This window comes from Rhinolophus sinicus, chromosome 18 (assembly GCF_057876585.1).
Source record: "Rhinolophus sinicus isolate RSI-liver-muscle chromosome 18, RSI-T2T, whole genome shotgun sequence".
NCBI classification, from domain to species: domain Eukaryota; kingdom Metazoa; phylum Chordata; class Mammalia; order Chiroptera; family Rhinolophidae; genus Rhinolophus; species Rhinolophus sinicus.
The window spans coordinates 67,321,043-67,339,655 of NC_142518.1; the positions used below are offsets into that span (position 1 = coordinate 67,321,043).

Consider the following 18,613-nt stretch of genomic DNA (forward strand, 5'->3'; position numbering starts at 1 on the left):
CCTACTTGCCACAGGTCATTCAGCTTATTAGTGGTAGAAGGGGGTTTGGAAGCAGGTTCTCTACTCTGGCTCCCATAATTATCTATTTAGTTTTTTGGAACTATGTATTGCATACTTAGGATTCAAAATATTGCAATAACCGTTGAATGCCATAACATACCACCCTTATAATCAGTGTAAAGAATGGGACTTTTTTATAAATAGAGAAATGGAGGTACCTACAATTACAAAATTATACTACAGAGATAGTGGTAGAACTGGGTTGAAAGTCTAACATATGACCTTTTATTCATATGATGCAATATTAAACTCAACTGCATCACTAATATTAGAAACGTTACTTCTTTCGTCCCTCTCTCCCTTCTCTCTCTCCCTCCTTCTCTTCCACTTCTTTCTCCTTTCTTTCACTTCCCTCCTTCCATCCATTTTTCTTTCCTCCCTCCCTTCCTTTCTCCTTTCCCCCTCTTTCTTCCTTTTTCTTTCCTCTCCCCTCCCTCCCTTCCTTCCCTTCTTTCTTTCTTTGGAAACATGCATATTTTCCAAATAATTCTCACCATTTTTGAGCTGGTGAATCCAACGCTTCCTCAGTTCTTCAGTTGGGGAGAAGACATAGAGAGGCCCTTCATCATATACAACCTGGGACAATGGACACACAGACTTCAGCGGTTAGCATTCAGAAGAAAAAAGAAAGAAAGACCTTGAAGGAAATAATCTTCAGCTACAACATTTTATATTCATAGTAGAAAATAAAGAAAGGCAGAATCATCAGTCAGCAGCTGAGCCAGGGTCATGTGAACTATCTGCAGAATACCTAAGCAAATCATGTCCAGGGATATACAACTTAGAAGGTCTTAGCTTATTGAATATTCCTAGGTTCTCTTGACTTATGTTTCAATTTGTGTGTAAACTTAGTTCATGTTTTCCTCATCCCATGGTGGAGAAAGGATTTTTGTTTATCCAACAAAGGGTATTTTATGATCTTAAACCTTGACTTTGTATAGAGAAGAATTGAAGTAATGATTTATATAACTTAAGTCTTGGTTAATACATATGGATTGTTCACTTGGATAATATGGAGCACAATTTTAATTCATGGCTAATTTCCCCCTCATTGTCTAGTGGCTTCTCCTTGCCAATATTTGCCACAATAAACCAAACTACTTTAAAAAGAGTAAAGTATATATTAAGCACTGTCATCAAATTAAACAGTCAATATTTTTTTAAAACCTCACATAAAACATATAATATATTTCACAGACTTACTAAACATCACATAGTAGATTCTAAAGTCAAATGTAAATTAATTTTGAATTATCTACTGTTTAGCATCATCCACTAGCCCAGCCAAACAACGTCATCTTGTTGAAACACAGCGGTAGCAAACGTATGTCTAAAACACCCCTCCTTCACAGGTTTTGTAAACTTTGATACAGTCAAAGACATGAACAAGATCCTTTTATATTTTTCTTTTTGCTTGTTAGTCTTTCTGTGCTCATAAATCCATGACAGAAAGCCCCCTCCCCTGAGACTTTCCACTTCCTTTTCTGGCTTTCGCCGTTGCAGAGGCTGCTGTATTCATGACATGTGGCCTACAGAGTTCTCAGGACATAAGCAAGCCACACTGAAGATCGAATCTGAAGCTCCTGTTCTCTTTTATGGCTTACAATGCATCAACCAAACAGATGTCTATGTGGCTCTTCAGTTATTCCAAACTACATTCGAATTTAGGTTTATGTGTGTAAGTTTAATAAGTCTTCCCCATACCAAACTTCCTAATACTACTCCTTTCCACCCCTTTTCTGACTTTTCAACCCACATGACCACCATTCGACAGATAGGCTGAACCAGAAGGAAGTGAAATGCTCACTCAACAAACAGAGCATCTTTCTCAATGTAGTTACCATAGATAAGGCATACCATAATAGAATTAGTGCCTTTATGGAGTCTCTTTGAGGTGTAGAGACTAAAAGAAGCTATGTTAGATTGAGAAAATAGAAAAAACAAATGCTCTGAGCTCATGTCAGTCTCATTTCTCAGTCCAACCACCTTGTCCACCTCAGCTTCTGTTCCTTGGGACTTAGTATCCTTCCCTTTGTCCCACACCCCATCACTAACAATTACGTTGCAGGTCCCTTTGAGAACTGGGGAGAGAAAATGCCTCACCTGGAAGGGGTAAGGGAACCTTTCAATGATTGAGATCTGCTCCATTTCACCGGACTCTTCACCCCTTCTCTGCAACAAAGAAGAAACGGTTATTGGTCGATACATTGTTCTTTCCTGGATTTTCTTATGTACTGGGAGTGCTTTGCAGTAGCTCCAGAAGGCTGTCCTGCACAGACAATGCAAATTCTTAGTGCCTGCTGCCTATAACCAAATAAGGACACATATCCATAGGATCCAGAACATACTCATTCAAAAAAACCACAGGCAGCTTGAGGAAAGGGAGGTTACTCAATAAATGGTGCTGGAACATTTAACCACTAATATTGGCGGGGGGGGGGCAGTTAGGTAGCTATTTCACACCACACACCACAGTAAATTCTGGATGGATTCAAGAACTTAATATATGTTTAAAAAATGAAACTGAATGACTGAGAAAAAAACCTTTATTTTATATAATCTTGTGGGAGGCAAGGCCTTTCTAATATAATGCTAAAAGGTCAGAAGCTTGAAAAAAAAGGTGAAGTAGTTTGATGGTATAGATTTTAAAACCTAATATAGTACAAACACCATACACAAAATTCAGAGATAAATGAAAAACTGGAAAAATATTTTCAACATATTATTACAGTTAAAAGATTAGTATATCAAGATCTCTTTAAAAGTACTAGGAATAGGGGCGGCCGGATGGCTCAGTTGATTAGAGCGCGAGCTCTCAACAGCAAGGTTGCTGGTTCAATTCCTGCATGGGATGGTGGGCTGCACCCCCTGCAAATAAAGATTGAAAAACGGTGAGTGGACTTGGAGCTGAGCTGCGCCCTCCACAACTAGATTGAAGGACAACGACTTGAAGCTGATGGGCCCTGGAGAAACACACTGTTCCCCAATATTCCCTAATAAAATTTATTTTAAAAAAATGTTAAGAATTGGGGTTGGCCCGGTGGCTCAGGCGGTTAGAGCTCCATGCTCCTAACTCCGAAGGCTGTCGGTTCAATTCCCACAGGGGCCAGTGGGCTCTCAACCACAAGGTTGCCAGTTCAATTCCTCGAGTCCTGCAAGGGATGGTGGGCTCTGCCCCCTGCAACTAAGATTGAACACGGCACCTTGAGCTGAGCTGCCTCCCGGATGGCTCAGTTGATTGGAGCGCATCCTCTCAACCACAAGGTTGCCAGTTCGATTCCTCGACTCCTGCAATGGATGGTGGGCTGCGCCCCCTGCAACTAGCATCGGCAACTGGACCTGCAGCTGAGCTGTGCCCTCTACAACTAAGACTGAAAGCACAACAACTTGAAGCTGAATGGCACCCTCCACAACTAAGATTGAAAGGACAACAACTTGACTTGGAAAAAAGGCCTGGAAGTACACACTGTTCCCCAATAAAGTCCTGTTCCCCTTCCCCAATAAAATCTTTTTTTAAAAATGCTAAGAATTTTTTTAAAAGTACTAGAAATACCCTGTAGGTCCATCCATGTTGTCTCAGATGGCAAGATTTTGTTCTGTTTTACAGCAGTGTACAATTCAGTGGCTTTTGGTAACTTAAAAAAAAAAAAAGTACTAGGAATAAGGTAAATATGTCAATAAAAAATGGGCAAAAAATTAACAGGCCATTCACAAATGGAAAAATATAAATGAGCTAGAGACATAATTGTTCAACCTTATGAGTAACAATACGCTCAAAATAAGGCAACAATGAAATAGCATTTTTCTTGGCTGCCAAATTAACAAATATTAAAAATACCTGGTATTGAAAAGAGTGTAGAGAAATAGAAACAGTTTGTAGGAGTGTATGAAATCAAATTCCACTTTTAGAAAACAAAATAGAATAAAAAATATTTATAAAAACCAAAAGTGCACAGATTTCATAAAGAGAAGACAAACTTTACCTCTAGGAAGTTATTATAAGAAAAAGAATAACAAAAGTATGTAAAGATGCATGCAAGGATGTTCCTCCAACATGTTTTATAATATCAAGTAATTAAAACAACTTAAATGTGCAGTAATAGGAAATGGGTTAAACAAATTACAATATAGTACACCCATGATAAGGAATACTATGCAATCATGAAACTCAAGTTATTAAAGAGTATCTACTGTCACGGGGAAAAGTTTTCATATATTGTTAAATTGAAAATGTAGGTTGCAAAGCAAGATGTGTAGTATGATTTGTTTTAAGTATATAATACACATACTAGTGTGGTTGTATGTGTTGCTAGTGAAGAAAAACATCTGTAAGTCCATACAACAACATGTTAATAGATTTTTTAGCTGGATGATGGGATTATGCATGATTTTATCTTCTTTGTGCGCTTTTTTTATATTTTCCAGAGTTTTTATAATAAATACTCATTACTCTTCTAATTAGGGGGAAAATAAACGATATTTCAAATAACCAAGTCAGAAGGCAGTATGCCCCAGAGAGGCTCTGGGACATGACAAGAGAATAAACAGTGTGAGCTATTTAAAAAATCGTATGTGACTAAGAGTCCTAGGATTCTGGCTGTCAGACTAACTCAAGCATGTAAATCTGATCCTGACAACCCAGGGAGTAAAACCAATTATCTCTGATCAGTTTGAAAACTTGACATGATGTCATCTTTAAAATGGTGTTACCAAAACAAAAAATGGTGTTACAAATTTTCTAGGTTAAGTGAGTTGTTCTGCGTCTGGGGGAAAGATGCTGAGAGTTGGTATAATCAATACACAGCAGAGTGAAGAATTTTATAAAGAAGCTTTTCTGTGTTCCACATTGCACAGCATCACCAGCTTATTTACAGAGAATTGAAGTGTCCCAAGTTTCTTAACAGCTCCCCCACCCCCTCCTCTGACAATGGTCTCTTCTTACCGGAATCTGTCTTTCAGGGGGAGGATTTTTTTCAGGAACCACTGTTTCAACGCAGGTGATCTTCTCAACATCTATTGAACCCTTCTTACTGCCTCTTCTCTGAGAAAGAGAATGAGGAAGAAAATGGAGAAAGATTAAGAGTGATTAAGCAACCAGATGGTTAGATTTTGTTATCTAATCATTCTACGTAGTGAGATGACACCCATATTCTATCATCAGGACCTGTCATTTTGAAAAATACAACTTCCAGATCTATTAGTCTAACCTTTTTTGACTACCAGATGGAGGGCAAATACTGTGGAAGAGTGGATGACTGTGTGTCCTTATCATAAAAAATAAGGAAGCAATTTCCAAGTCTTGGATTTCATTCTCAACAATCATTTAATGAGTGCTCACCAGTGGCATTCTATGGTAAGACTTCCCACATGGCTTCTTAGCACTTTTGAATTTTTCTTCCAGCATAGCTGTTCTAGGCTAGGAAACATTTTGCTAAGTTTGAAATGTGCTTAGGTCCCTTCCACCTCTCTCCTCCAACCAAAAAGCCTCTACTTCTTCCCCAACGAAGATCTGAGGCCAAGTCCTTGATACTCAGGTTTCAAAGCAGAGAAACTTACCCCACGTTCAAAGTCATACTCATAGTAGGAAAGTTTGTGCATGGTCAAGAGAAAGAGGCGCTTCTTGAAGTTTAAAGGTGATGTTTTCTTTTTCTGCTGGGATCGCTTCAAAAAGATGCTCTCCAGTATCACTGCAGCCATAGCTTCTTCTTTCTGGAGTTCACTTGTTTGCTGTTGATAATGAAAGTTCTTGACAACCCAGCACATTAATCCTCATCCCTCCTGGTTCCCCCTCAGCCTAGCGACCTAGTTTCAAATGGAACAGAAACATGCAAAGCTAACAAAAGACCTTCTTCCTACTTTGCTGTCCTCCTTCCACAGCCCCCATCTCTGTTAGTTTTCATGTATAGTGGACACATTGAATTGGGAGGATTGGTTCTGCATTGTGAGCTCACGTATACTGAGTTCTTGTGTAAGGCAATGGAATGCTCTGGAAGCCAAATGACATGTACCTGTGTGCTTGGTAATAATGTCTAGAGGCAAATACATACTAACCACCCTTTTATGATACATGAAGAATCTGTGAACAGCAAAAGTCTCTGTGTAGCTGTTGACCCTGATATCCCCAGATGGGATAATGCAGGTGCCAGAACTCCACTGAGGCAGATATTGGACTTTCAGTTCCCAGTTTCCTAGACAGTGAATGTAATGTTTCAACCTTTGTGCCACTGTGGTCTGTAACCAAGGGGTCTAATAAGGATATGGAGGCTGCACCTGCAGTTATGGACGTGTACTAACTGATGCCCAACCGATTTAGCCCATCACCCACTGGTTGAGCTACAAAGGATGGAAGCTTTGTTCTAAAATTGAAAAATAATTTTTTGGGAGGGAGTTGTTTTTGTTTTTGGCTTTCCCCCACCTTTTTGCTTAGATTAGTTCTTGTAAACAGCATCATGCAAAAGATGCAACTGTCTTACTCTTATGGGTGTCATCTCTGATCATTTATGAAAAGTAACTCTCTTGGCCTATCCAAACTTACAGTATCCCAGAAAGATTCAGTTTAGGTAACTGAAGTATAGAAAGGCAAAGAAAGTTGCAAAAAGTCACCATTGGTCTTTTTATTCACACAAAACAACACTTCATATCAACCGATCTTATATTATTAATTCCAAACCTTCATTAGAAAGATAAAGTGAAAATATAAATATTGTCACAAAAAAAGGAGCACTAAATAAATACTGGGGAAAAAATCACCATTCCCCTTCAAGTTTTGTTTAGGGTAGGATTTGTCTTGGCGGGGGGAGATTTATTTTTTTAAACTAAACTCCTTATGCCTGTGGTGGCACCAAGGAAGCAGAATAAAGTCAGCAGGTATTTTTCTACTTGTGAAGCGCAGATTGTTGCTCACACCAGGAAAGCAAGGGAGTGGTTTTTATTGAAGCCTGAGGCTATCCACATTGTTATTTTGCTCTTTCCTGTGGTGTGAAAGATTCTGGTATCATACTGGGGAGACAAAAATAGGTTAAAGGAACACCAGGGATGTTCAGAATGATCCGCTATGTAGATGCCATTTCCTTGTGGTGGATGACTTCAGTGGTTTGCAAATGGTCTTTTTGAGAAAAATTGGGCAAAGGAATAAACCTTTCCCTACACAGCTCTTTTCCCTGACTCCCTAATTTAAATGGTCTCTCACAGGGGTGACAAACTGATAAGGGTTTACAACCAAGGAGAGTCCTTTCTAACATTCAGGTTCAACTCAAACCCCAAATAGATTTCTCTGACCATTGAAATTATTCATTTACCCAGAAGCAGTGGTCACCAAATAATAATACTCTATTCTCAGCAGCTTCCAACTCTTCGGGATCCTGTAATAATATCACATTTGTTCCTATGGTGAATTCCAATTAAGTACCTCTTCACAATTAGAGACTCAAATTACAGAAGACAAAATAAAACCCTAAAGGAACTGAGTAGCATAACCAGTAAATTGGATTAGAAGCTACCCACCAAACCACATCCAGTTGTGCTTCTTTTCACTGAATAAAGCACATCTAGCATTTTGCCTTTAGTTTTTCTGCGAACTCTTGGTGAATACACTCCTTGCTCAGACTGAACATCTGCTTCAGTCTTGGTCTCTGTTCTTATTTCCTATAATACAGGTCCTTCTGGAAACTGCCTTTGCTCTTTTTCATTTTTAGAACAAATCCAGTTTGTACAAGAGGAAGCCTTCCTCCCTTTCAAATATCTGTGTTGGGGCAGGGCTTAGTGTTGGTCTAAGTATGAGGAAGTAAGCTTCTCACCAGCCATTGCCTCTGTGAGCAAGGGTTGAAATGTCCTCTACCTCTAGATCATTAAGCTTGAGGATTACTGGGATTTCCATGGCCTGGTCACCACTTCTTTGACTGCTTTCCTCCCATTACTTGTGATCCAGTCCAGACACACACAGCCTGAAAATGTGGTAGTTCTTAGTCACCGCTGCTTCATCCAGTAATAGTGTGAAAAAAGAGGTATGTATCTTTACGTCTTCCTGAAGGTTGGTGTGTAAGGGACACACTGTGTTACAGGGCTGTTGCAGCTTCTTTGGGTCCTTATTGTAGCAGGTTCCAATTTTTTTTTCTAACAATTTCAGCAGCTTACAGAGGTGATTTGACCACAAAAGATGCACTATGAGGACTGACCCTGCACCTCACTCAGGGGGTGGAAATGGAAGTGACATGAATGTTACACACACACATGCACACACACACGCACACACACACAGTTCGTATAAAGAAAGAAAGAGGAGGAGGAAAAATAATAAAAAGACACAGAGCTCTTTGTTTAAACATAGAATTCCAGCATTATGACATTCTCTTTATTAAACTACAAATGCAAGGATTTTCATGTAGCCACCTTTTGCATCCTCCCAGCTCCCTATGGAGCAGAAGAATTCAGAAAGAGGATGTTTGCTAGTAAGAGTTCAGCCATCTTACAAACTGCACTATGCCAAGGAATTAGTCTAAACAGCACGCGCAGAATCAGTAAACTAAACCACCCTTGGTTCCTATCTTTCTCATGCTGAGATAAAACACTATTAGGGACAACACCAGAGGACAATTGAGAAAACTTTATAGCCTGCTTATTATTGGGAAGAATCCAGATGTTAGTTAGAAATAACCAGTCAGTCATAGTACAAATAACTGCTTAACCAGAATATCGAAGAAGCAGTGTTTCTTTTTATTTCTTTTTTAAAGCATTACTTAATTGCCCAGCACGATTCTGGCCATTACCTTTTCTCCCCAGAGAAATGGAAGGGAACTGTTTCTCTCAGTGCGGTCTACCTGTCAGGCATTTTATACACGTTATTTCATTTATTCCTCACAACAAACAGTGAGGAAAGTGAGACTCGTGAACATTATGTGATTGCCCAACCTCATCCATCTGGACTCCCCAACCCTTGCTGTTTCTGTGATAGATACCTCATTGCCTACCAGAGGGATTTTTTTTTTTTTTTTTTTGCCTTCAATGAGGTGTAATGCCATCCACCTCAACATCCTGTCATTTCCCATGGCTGTCATCAAACAGCAGTTGGGATAGACCTTCTTCATCTTCTAGGAACATTCAGCAAAAGAGGAAATGGTGGGTAAGTACAGGGGATAAGAGAGGATCATGGAGCACTTTCCTCTGCAATATTTCTCCAGGCTGGAAAAAATGATTTGTCCTTGTTAACTGTCAACTGTACTTTTTCCCACATGAGGACTCTTCTCAGTCCCACCAGGTTTTCTTACATTTTCCTTTAAATCTTCCACAAGGAGATCCTAACTAGTGGATTCCTAGTCATTCACTCTTTCCTTTTCAGGATTTTTCATTGTTGATGGGATAAAAGCTTGGGGTTTAGGTGGAACACCTACTTTATGTCCCTTGGATTGTTAATACTTACTGTTGATGTAAAACTTCAATTGAACACACTTTCTTTTATATTATGAAATATTGTGAATAGCCAAAAGTACAGAGAATAACATTACACTCAAGTATTCACTGCTAAGCTCTGTAGAGTCCTAACACTGCACCATAATTGCTTCTAGTATTTTCAGAAATACTATCCAGAGTCAAAACCTTCTTGTGTCCTTCTCCACAATCAGTCCCCTCCCTCCTTAGAAATTACCACTATCTTGATTTTGGTCTTTGTCATTCCTGGCCATGTTTTTATATTATTATTATTACATAGGTAAGTATCCATAAAAGACATTTAGTATTGGTTTGTATTTTATATTTTTATGTAAGTGGTACAGATTCTTCAGCAACTTCCTGTTTTCCCCCTCAATGTAATGTTTTAAGATTTATTTTGGTAACTCTAGTTCATACATGTAATTCATTTTGTTATATGCATAAAGTATTTTATATACTGACTACATCACGCTTTATCCAATCTCCTATTGATGGATATTGAGGTTGTTTATTTTCAATTATGAACAGTGCTGTGTGAATATTGTTTTTTTATTATTAGTTACAGGTGTACAAAGCAACGTAATAGACATTTAAAACCCTCATAAAGTGATAACTCACTCCTCCTCAAGCTACTACTCCTCTGACATCTTGTATAGCTGTTACAATACCATCGACTATCTTCCCTATGTTGTACTCACATCCTGTGACTATATATACCTATATATTTAGTTATAGTTGACATCCAATATTATTCTACTTCAGCTTCAGATGTATAGTGCATTGGTCAGGTATCTGCACAGTCTATAACGTGATCCCACTGATAAGTCCTGTGCCCATCTGGTACCTTACATGATCTTTACAACATTGTTGATTATATTCCCCATTCTGTATTAGCTACCAATTTGTATCTTTGTATTTCTTAATACCTTCACCTTTTTCACCCTGCCCCCAATCCCATTCCCATCTATCACCCTGATAAATCTAGTACCTATCTGGCATCATACCTGGTTATTACAATATTATTGACTATATTTCTTATGCTATACCTTACATCCTCATGACTGCTGTATAATAACGAATTTGTACTTCTTAATCCCTTCCCCTTTCACCCATCCTTAACCCCCCTCCTATCTTAAAGAAGTTTCTCTAAGATTCCTTGTAATACTGGTTTGGTGATGAACTCCTTCAGCTTTTTCTTATCTGAGAAGCTCCTTATCTGTGCTTCAATTCTAAATGACAGCCTTGCTAGGTAGAGCAATCTTGGTTGTATGCGATTGCTTTTCATCACTTGGAATATTTCCTGCCACTCCCTTCTTGCCTGCAAAGTTTCTGTTGAGAAATCAGCTGACAGTCGTATGGGGGCTCCCTTGTAGGTAACTAACTGCTTTTCTCTTGCTGCTTTTAAGATTCTCTCTTTGTATTTAACCTTTGGCATTTTAATTATGATGTGCCTCAGTGTTGGCCTCTTTGGGTTCACCTTGTTTGGGACTTTATGTGCTCCCTGGGCTTGAATGTCTATTTCCTTCACCAGGCTAGGGAAGTTTTCTGTCATTATTTCTTCAAGTGGGTTTTCAATTCCTTGCTTTCTCTCTTCTCCTTCTGGTACCCCTATAATGCAAATATTGGTATGCTTGATATTGTCCCAGAGACCCCTTAAACTTCTCAATGTTTTTGGATTGTTTTTGCTTTTTGCTTTTCTGGTTGGGTGTTTTCTACTACCCTATCTTCTACATGGCTTGTTTGATCCTCCGCTTCACTTAATGTACTGTTGATTCCTTGTAATGTATTCTTCATTTCTGTTACGGTAGCCTTTATTTCTGGCTCATTGTTTTTTTTTTGGTTTTCATCTCCATTTTTATGTTTCCTATCTCTCTGTTGAAGTTCTCCCTGAGATCACTGAGCATTCTTATAGCCAGTGTTTGGAACTCTGCATCTGATAGATTGCTTATTTCTTTTCACTTAGTTCTTTTTCTGGAGCTTTGTTTTGTTCTTTTATTTGGGACATGTTTCTTTGTCTCTCCATTTTGCCTGCCTCCCTGTGTTTGTTTTTATGTATTAGGTAGAGTTGCTATGTCTTCTGGTCTTAGTAGAATGGCCTTATGTAGTAGGTGTGCTGTGGGGTTCAGTGGCACAGTCTTTCTGGTCACCTGAGCCACACACTCTAGGTGTGTCCCTTGTGTGGGTTGTGTATGCCCTCCTCTTGTATAATAGTTGAGCCTTGGTTGATAATTGCACATCAATGGGAGGGACTGACCCTTGGGCTCACTGGTTGTGAGGACTGGCCTTGACTACAGTGGAAGGGTTGTTGTGCAGGGGCTGATCCTATGGAGCAGGATCCACCTCAACAGGACTCTGGTGCCTGCCCAATCTGCCCGTTGGGTGTGTCAATCTAGGAGGCGGCTGGGTGATGCTCCAGCTTGTTTTGAAGCTGGCCTCCAGGGGCGCCAGCCCCAGGACCACCCTAGAGGGGGTCCGCTGTAGGTCAAGTTCAGCCACAGTCTGTGTCCCACCCAAGGCCACCCAACAGGAACCACAAAGAAATCCACAAATGACTACCATCCATGCTGTGCTTGGAAGCACTTTGAGAGCACAAGCTGCAAACCATGGCTAGCTGCCGCTAGTGCCGGCTTAGGGTTCCTCAGCCAGAGGCACAGGGCATGCCAAGCCAGATAGTGACTGGCTGGGCTCCACAAAACTTTGAGAGTCTAGGAAAGTCTGCAGCTTGCACCAAGGCAAGCAGCCTGCACGAGAAAGCCACTGAAAGCAGCCCGGGTGTGCCTGAAAGTTGGGCAGGGTCAGGTCTCGAATCGCGGGGGTTTGGAAAATGAACTGGGGAGAGTTAGATATGGTGGCCGCTTGTGTTCGCACGCTGGGAAGGGGGAGGGCTCAACAAAGAAACAATGGCCTCCACCAGCTCCCCAATCCAGGAGAAAGACACCTCTCCAGACCCCGTCCCAAGCCAGACAACTCAATTCCCCAACAGCTGTCTCTGCTGCCCTTTCAGCTTTTGCCCCAGCGCTGGAGCTCAGAGTGAGTGATCCATTGGTGGGCAAGTCTGCGCATAGTCCCCTTAAGAAGAGCGCCTGTGAGTGCAGCCGCACTCTCACTCAGTCACAATCTCTGCCGGTTTTCATAACCAAAAATTATGGGACTTCTCTCCCCGACACTGGGACCCTGGGCTGGAGTGGGGCTGGGATCTCTCGCCCTTCTAGGGGATGGGGAGGGACCCCCACAGCCAAAATAGCCTTCCCGATCTTTAATGGTCACACACGGGTGTGTGACCAGCCCGTTCCTCGTTTCTGACTTTCCTACTTGTCTGCAGGTGGCTTCTTCTGCACATCCTTAATTGAAAGCCTTCAGTTCAGTTTGATTTTAGGCGATTCTCAATAATGGTTGTTTTATAAATTAGTTGTAATTTTGGTGTGGCTGTGAGAGAAGGTAAACACAGAGTTTACCTACTACACCATCTTGGTTGTCTCTCTGCCAAGAACATTCTTGTACATGTGATCGTAGTTTTCCACTCTCAGAATGAATTCTCAGTTATTGAGACAAAGTGGCAAACCCACGTCTGGCTTATCTGTTGGACTAGAAACTTTGTGCTATCCCTTGTTCCCTCCTCAGTCCTTATCTTCCTGGTGCTTTACTAAGAAATCTGATAGAATTATCAACTGTCTCCAATTGGAGTATAACTGATGGGCTAAATGTGGCCTACCAAAAATCTCTCCTCAGCCACAAGAAGCATCTCTCAGGTTCTGATTGAGATTTTGATTGAGAATTCCCTGGCCCTGGAAGCAGAAGAGAAGTCTTCTTTAAAACATCATAACCGTAGCAACAAAGAAACTTAATTGTTCTTGTTGAGTTCCAAGAAGCTCTATTCAGGCTCCAGTGAGACATAATTATTTGATGATAATCTTCAGGGTCAGTGCTGCAGGTAAACCAATTTGTGGCGAAGACTTCCAGCCAAAATCACTTTTCTGGCTGCATGCTAACCAGAGAAATTCTCATCTGCTGTAGTCATTTCCAAGAGATCTGAGGGCTATGGTTCTTTTTCAGTATTTCATGTTGTTAACATTTTACATTTTCTTCTGTGGTTCTGGAAACTTCTAGGTCTCTGGGATTCATCATCTCTTCCACCCTCTACTAGAGACAGTAGATTCTGGCCAAGTGATGATGCAAGGAGAGCCAGATAATCAATCCTCAAATTTACACTCACAATCAGATTGGTGGTAATACTTTCGGCATTGTCCCTCTGCCCTGGAGAGTGACTGCTGGGGTGTATATCTTTCACTCGGGACTTGTGTGCTTCTTTGTCTTTTTTATTTTTTTTTTCCAGTTTAGTTTTTTGTTTTCTATGGTTTAAATACTTTTATTTATTTTTTCCTTTGATATCAAAACAACATGTTCATTATAGAAAATGTTTTAATTACAGGAATATTAAAAAGAAAACACCAATTATAAGCTCATTATCCAGAGGCATTAATATTTGGCCACATTACCTTCCTTTTTTTCCTGTGCATTTTTCTTATATTTAAGATCATATTGCACATAGTACTATTTGTAGTTTGCTTATTTTTCTTTATATTACCTATCCATGCATCCATCGATCCATCCATCCATCCATCCAGCACACTTTTCCCCCCAAATATCTAAAATTTTTATTACTTGTGATTATTTCCCCATGATATTAGGATCTCTACATATGCATCATTTACCAAGTCAAAAAGTATGTGCATTTTGCATTTTGAAACATATTGACAAAGTATTTTCCAGAAACATTATACCAATTCACCCTAAACAGCATTTTTGAGAGTCTGCTTTCCCCATACTTTTAACTCTTTCTGCTCCATTTCTAATCAATTTTTTACTGTTTTTATTGCCGATGAATTTGTTTTCTCATTGAACCAGTGATCTTGAACTCCAATACATTCCAACATCCACCTGGTCTAAAATTTAACTTCTCTTCACTCTAGAATTTTCTTCTTCTAGGGATGAGCTACAGTGTTTTCCCAAAAATAAGACCTAGCCAGACAGTCAGCTCCAATACATCTTTTGGAACAAAAATTAATATAAGACCTGGTCTTATTTTACTATAATATAAGACTGGGTCTTGTATCATAGCATAGCATAGCATAGCATAGCATAGCATAGCATAGCATAGCATAGCATAGCATAGCATAGCATATCACATCACATCATACCATATCATATCATATCATACTGGGTCTTATATTAATTTTTGCTCCAAAAATGCATTAGAGCTGATTGTCCGGCTAGGTCTTATTTTCGGGGAAACACGGTAATAGACTATTGTTCATTTCTTTTTCAGGGAGGCTAGGCAGTGAGATGAGCTTCTCGAGGCTCCGTAGACCAAAATTAACCCTAAGGGCATCTGGGTGAGGTGATGGCTCTCAGAGAGTGAGAAGGAAAGCCTGAGATGAAGGCTTTCATGTTTCCAGTGCTCTCTGAACACCCTCAGTCAGTGCACATGAACCTCCATAGAAACTGAAAGTCACATGTGGCTCATTTGTTTCAGGGTCCTCAGAGGAGTTCTCTCTCCCCCTCCCCTGATGGCTTCATTTGCATAACCAAGCAACTTTAGAGTGAATTAGGTCAAGGTCTGTCTCTAGCTTCTTGCTGAGCACTACCACACTGAAAATTCTAGCTCTCCCTGATTCCCAGGAGTTAACAGTCAGATCTTGGCATCACTGGATGAAAAATAGGTATCTGATGACTTTGTGGAGAACACCCAAACTGGTTTTCAAAAGCCGTATCTTCTTATACCTAAGTCACTTCCTGGTATAGGTCTAGTCCACTGAAAGGAAACTCTATAGGAAATTTGCTCTAATGGAAATAGTAAATCAGAGTAATGATATTTTAAAATTGCACCAAGACCCTAGAAGTGGATGGAAAGTTGTACTACTTCTCACCACAAGGAGTTTACAAAGGATTCTAACCAAACACAGCACTGACCATAAGCAACAGGAATTTGGACTTTAACACAACAGGTAGTTTAAGTAGTCTGAATATAAAATGGGTCAGACTAGAGCAGATAGGGCTAGCCCTAAGGGATACTGTTTCAGTAAAATGCTTTAAGTTCCATGAGTATTTGCATTTTGTGGCTTATTTGGAGGGTGGCATTGTTTTACCAAATAACTGAGGCTCCAGAGAGGCTGTAGCACCTTTGGTTCAGAGACTTGGCATGCAAAATGAGAGAAGGAGCAGAGCTAGCACACAACTAACAGCACAGAGGACAGCCCCTGAGCTGGCAGACCGCTGCCTCTGGGCTTTGCTACTGCTCTGCCTCTGGAAATGCACAGCATGGGATAGAGACTTGGAGCTTGGAGAGCCAGATGGCTGGCAACCTGGACTGGGATTCTATTTGGAGGTCCAGCAACACATCCAAGGATTTCTTGGTCAGAGCCAGAGATCCCTTTTGTTCTAAATCCCACACCATTTGCTCTAGGCAGGCGCGCTGGGGACACTGGCAGGTCTCAGGCAGAATAAAAATAATAACAAACACTGAGATATTAGCACTTACTATTGCCAGGCTCTGTTTTCACCACTTTACATATATTAACACCGTTATTGCCCCCCAACAATCCTATGGGGAAGGTAGTAGCACTAGGCAAGTAAGGGGAAGGAAAAGTGAAAAGAGCAGGGGAAGAAAGGGGCAAGAAAAATGCAATGCACTTCAACAATTATTTATGAAGTGCTGCCCCTGTTTCAGGGAATGTGGTAATGAACAAAATAAAGGAGGGAATAAAGAAAAAGGGGTACAGGCAGAGAAAGGAGGAGGAGGAGAAGGGGGGATGGAGAGGAGGAAAGGAGAAATGATGAAGACAAGAGAAAAGCCGTGCACATGGCAGGCAGGCAATGGTAATAGGGAAAACCTCAGGGGTTGACCACACTGTCTGGGCTGAGGCTGAAGCTGCTTTCTTCTGCCCCAGTCTCTTACCCACTGTTACCACGGAGGCTAGTGCACACAATCCTTCCAACAAGATAGCTGTGATCCCCGTAACATGGACCTGATGCAGCCTGAGGCAGGTTGCCTGAAGGCTGGTTTAGCAGATACCTTTCCCCGGCTTTCAAAGGTCAGCGGCCTATTGTGGTGTGTGAGCTTTCACCATTTTCTCAGACAATCTACCTCTTAGAATTTCTTCTTCCAAGGACCTCAATGACACAAGTACACATTTGGGGTCTTCAAGCAATATTTGAACAAAGGGCTTATTTTTATCCTATTGCCACCGACAATATTACTTTTCAGCAAACTTTTTCACAGGCGCCCCTTTCCAACATTTGTTACCTGTTCAGATGTTCACCTCATGTCACTTTTTGCTCTTCCGGTTTCCCCCACAACTGTCCTCAGAAAGAACCCTAACAGCCTGTTCTGATCATCGGAGGGGACTGCCAGGGGACCTTCTGCTGATGATACTCCCAGCCTCAGTCATCCTCCTCCATCAGCCGACTACATGGCAGCAGCCATGCCTTCTCTCTGGCCTTCAGGATTCCCACAAAAGATATTTGCTGCTGCTGCCCAGCCCCTGCCATGCCGCAGACCCACCTTAGTCCTGACTTAGTGCAGGTAGCTTCCCAGATGCATTGAGATGCCAGGACTTTGAAGGTGGGACTCGATCTCAGAAGACACTGGCCCTGGAGACATATTCTTACAGTCCAGAGAGGAAGGACAGTCTGAGCAAACCCCACCCTTTCACAGCCACTCAGTTCCCTTTTTTCGTTTCCTGACTTAAACCAATGCCTTTTTTTTCTTCTTCTCAGCAGCATGGTATCTGGTTCCCTGCTGCTGTCCCTATTCTAACCACCCCCTCCCAGTTGTCCCCGCCCTTCATTTGCTTGGGACCTCTGACACTACTGTCTTGAGTCCTCTCTGAAAGAACCCTTCTCAACATTACTGGGGCCACTGAGGCTCTAGATGGGGCTGGATTGAGCACATGGGTCATCAGGCAGACTTCCTCACGGTAAAGGGACAACATGCTTAAAGGACTGTGGGAATGGTCAGCAGAGGTATTGGAGACTTACCGGAAGGAGGAGAAATGCAGACCACACAAAGACAAAACAAAGGGACTAAAGAGGAAGAGAGCCTTTAGAGTCTCATGTCCTCCAAGGCCAAAGAGACTCAGGATCACACAGTTAAACTTGACAGTGAAGGATGGAGAGTGCTTATGAAGGGACCCCAAAGTAAGGAGCCTGACAGGAGAGACAAGACTTCCCCCTGCTGAGTCATTTTCAAAGAAAGCATTTTTTCTACAGATAAAAATGTCCAAATGTAAGACCACAAAAAGACTTGTGACCTTCCCTATTTTCTTTCTGTGGATGTTGATTTTCTCCATTAAAGATTCTGCTGCAGAGATTAACTCCTAATTTACACTTTTCACATTAATCCTATAAAGCAATAAACCAGACTAGGTGTGTTACTTAAAGCCTGAATATTTCCTCAGCTATCTCTGCTATGTTCCAGCAGCCATCTTCTCCCTGAGGATTCTCCTAGGAAATTCAACCAGTACTGGCTGCAGACAGGATGGCAGCAGAGCCCCTGGTGACTGATCTGCTTGCCCACCTTGACACATCAGGCACTACCATGTTTACTTGCCCCAGGTGCTGTATCCTAATATAGAAACAGATCACAGATCCCACTAGAAGTCCATAAGAATTTTTAAGGCAACAGGACTTTTTAAAAAAAGCATTTGTAGAGTGGTTAATCCTCATATCTGCACAAGATAGACGGATGGCAAGTGTTGCATAATCTTCCTATTTTATTGATAATTTATATCCTTTCAACTAGTCACCTCTTAACAGCGGCTCCAGTCACCTGCCTGAGAGTTGCTCACAGACATTTGCCTTTACTCCCCTTTTCTTCAGATTCTACTTGTTGTCACATGCCCTATCCCTTCTCAAGGTGCATCTTGGGGTGGAGACGGGGAATTAATGGGCATAAAATGGGGAGGCTGGACAGGGAGAGGAGGGCAAGGAAAAGGGGAAAGTAAACCTAGGTGCTTCTTCACCTTCTGCCCATGAGTACTCCCTTAACACACTTGGCTAGATGGACAGAAGGACTGCACCCAAATAGTGCAAATAAATGCCCTAGTGTCACCTCAAGAAATTCCCAGTATAA

At 41.1% G+C, this 18,613-nt stretch overlaps 1 protein-coding gene across 2 annotated transcripts in view; it reads right to left on the reverse strand.

Annotated features, from left to right (window-relative positions):
- The window catches only part of BTK (Bruton tyrosine kinase), a 32,774-nt gene extending 15,592 nt beyond the window's left edge, over positions 1-17,182 (reverse strand). For both annotated transcript variants that reach the window (XR_012493263.2, XM_019716678.3), the window contains exons 1-5: positions 17,045-17,182; positions 5,617-5,787; positions 5,003-5,101; positions 2,164-2,232; positions 555-636 (exon numbers count right to left, since the gene is read on the reverse strand). Coding sequence is in view for 1 of the 2 variants with exons in the window: in XM_019716678.3 (XP_019572237.1) it covers positions 555-636; positions 2,164-2,232; positions 5,003-5,101; positions 5,617-5,757 (391 nt within the window). In the remaining variant the exon portion in view is untranslated. The remainder of the gene's footprint in view (positions 1-554; positions 637-2,163; positions 2,233-5,002; positions 5,102-5,616; positions 5,788-17,044) is intronic.
- Between the last annotated feature and the right edge of the window lie 1,431 nt (positions 17,183-18,613).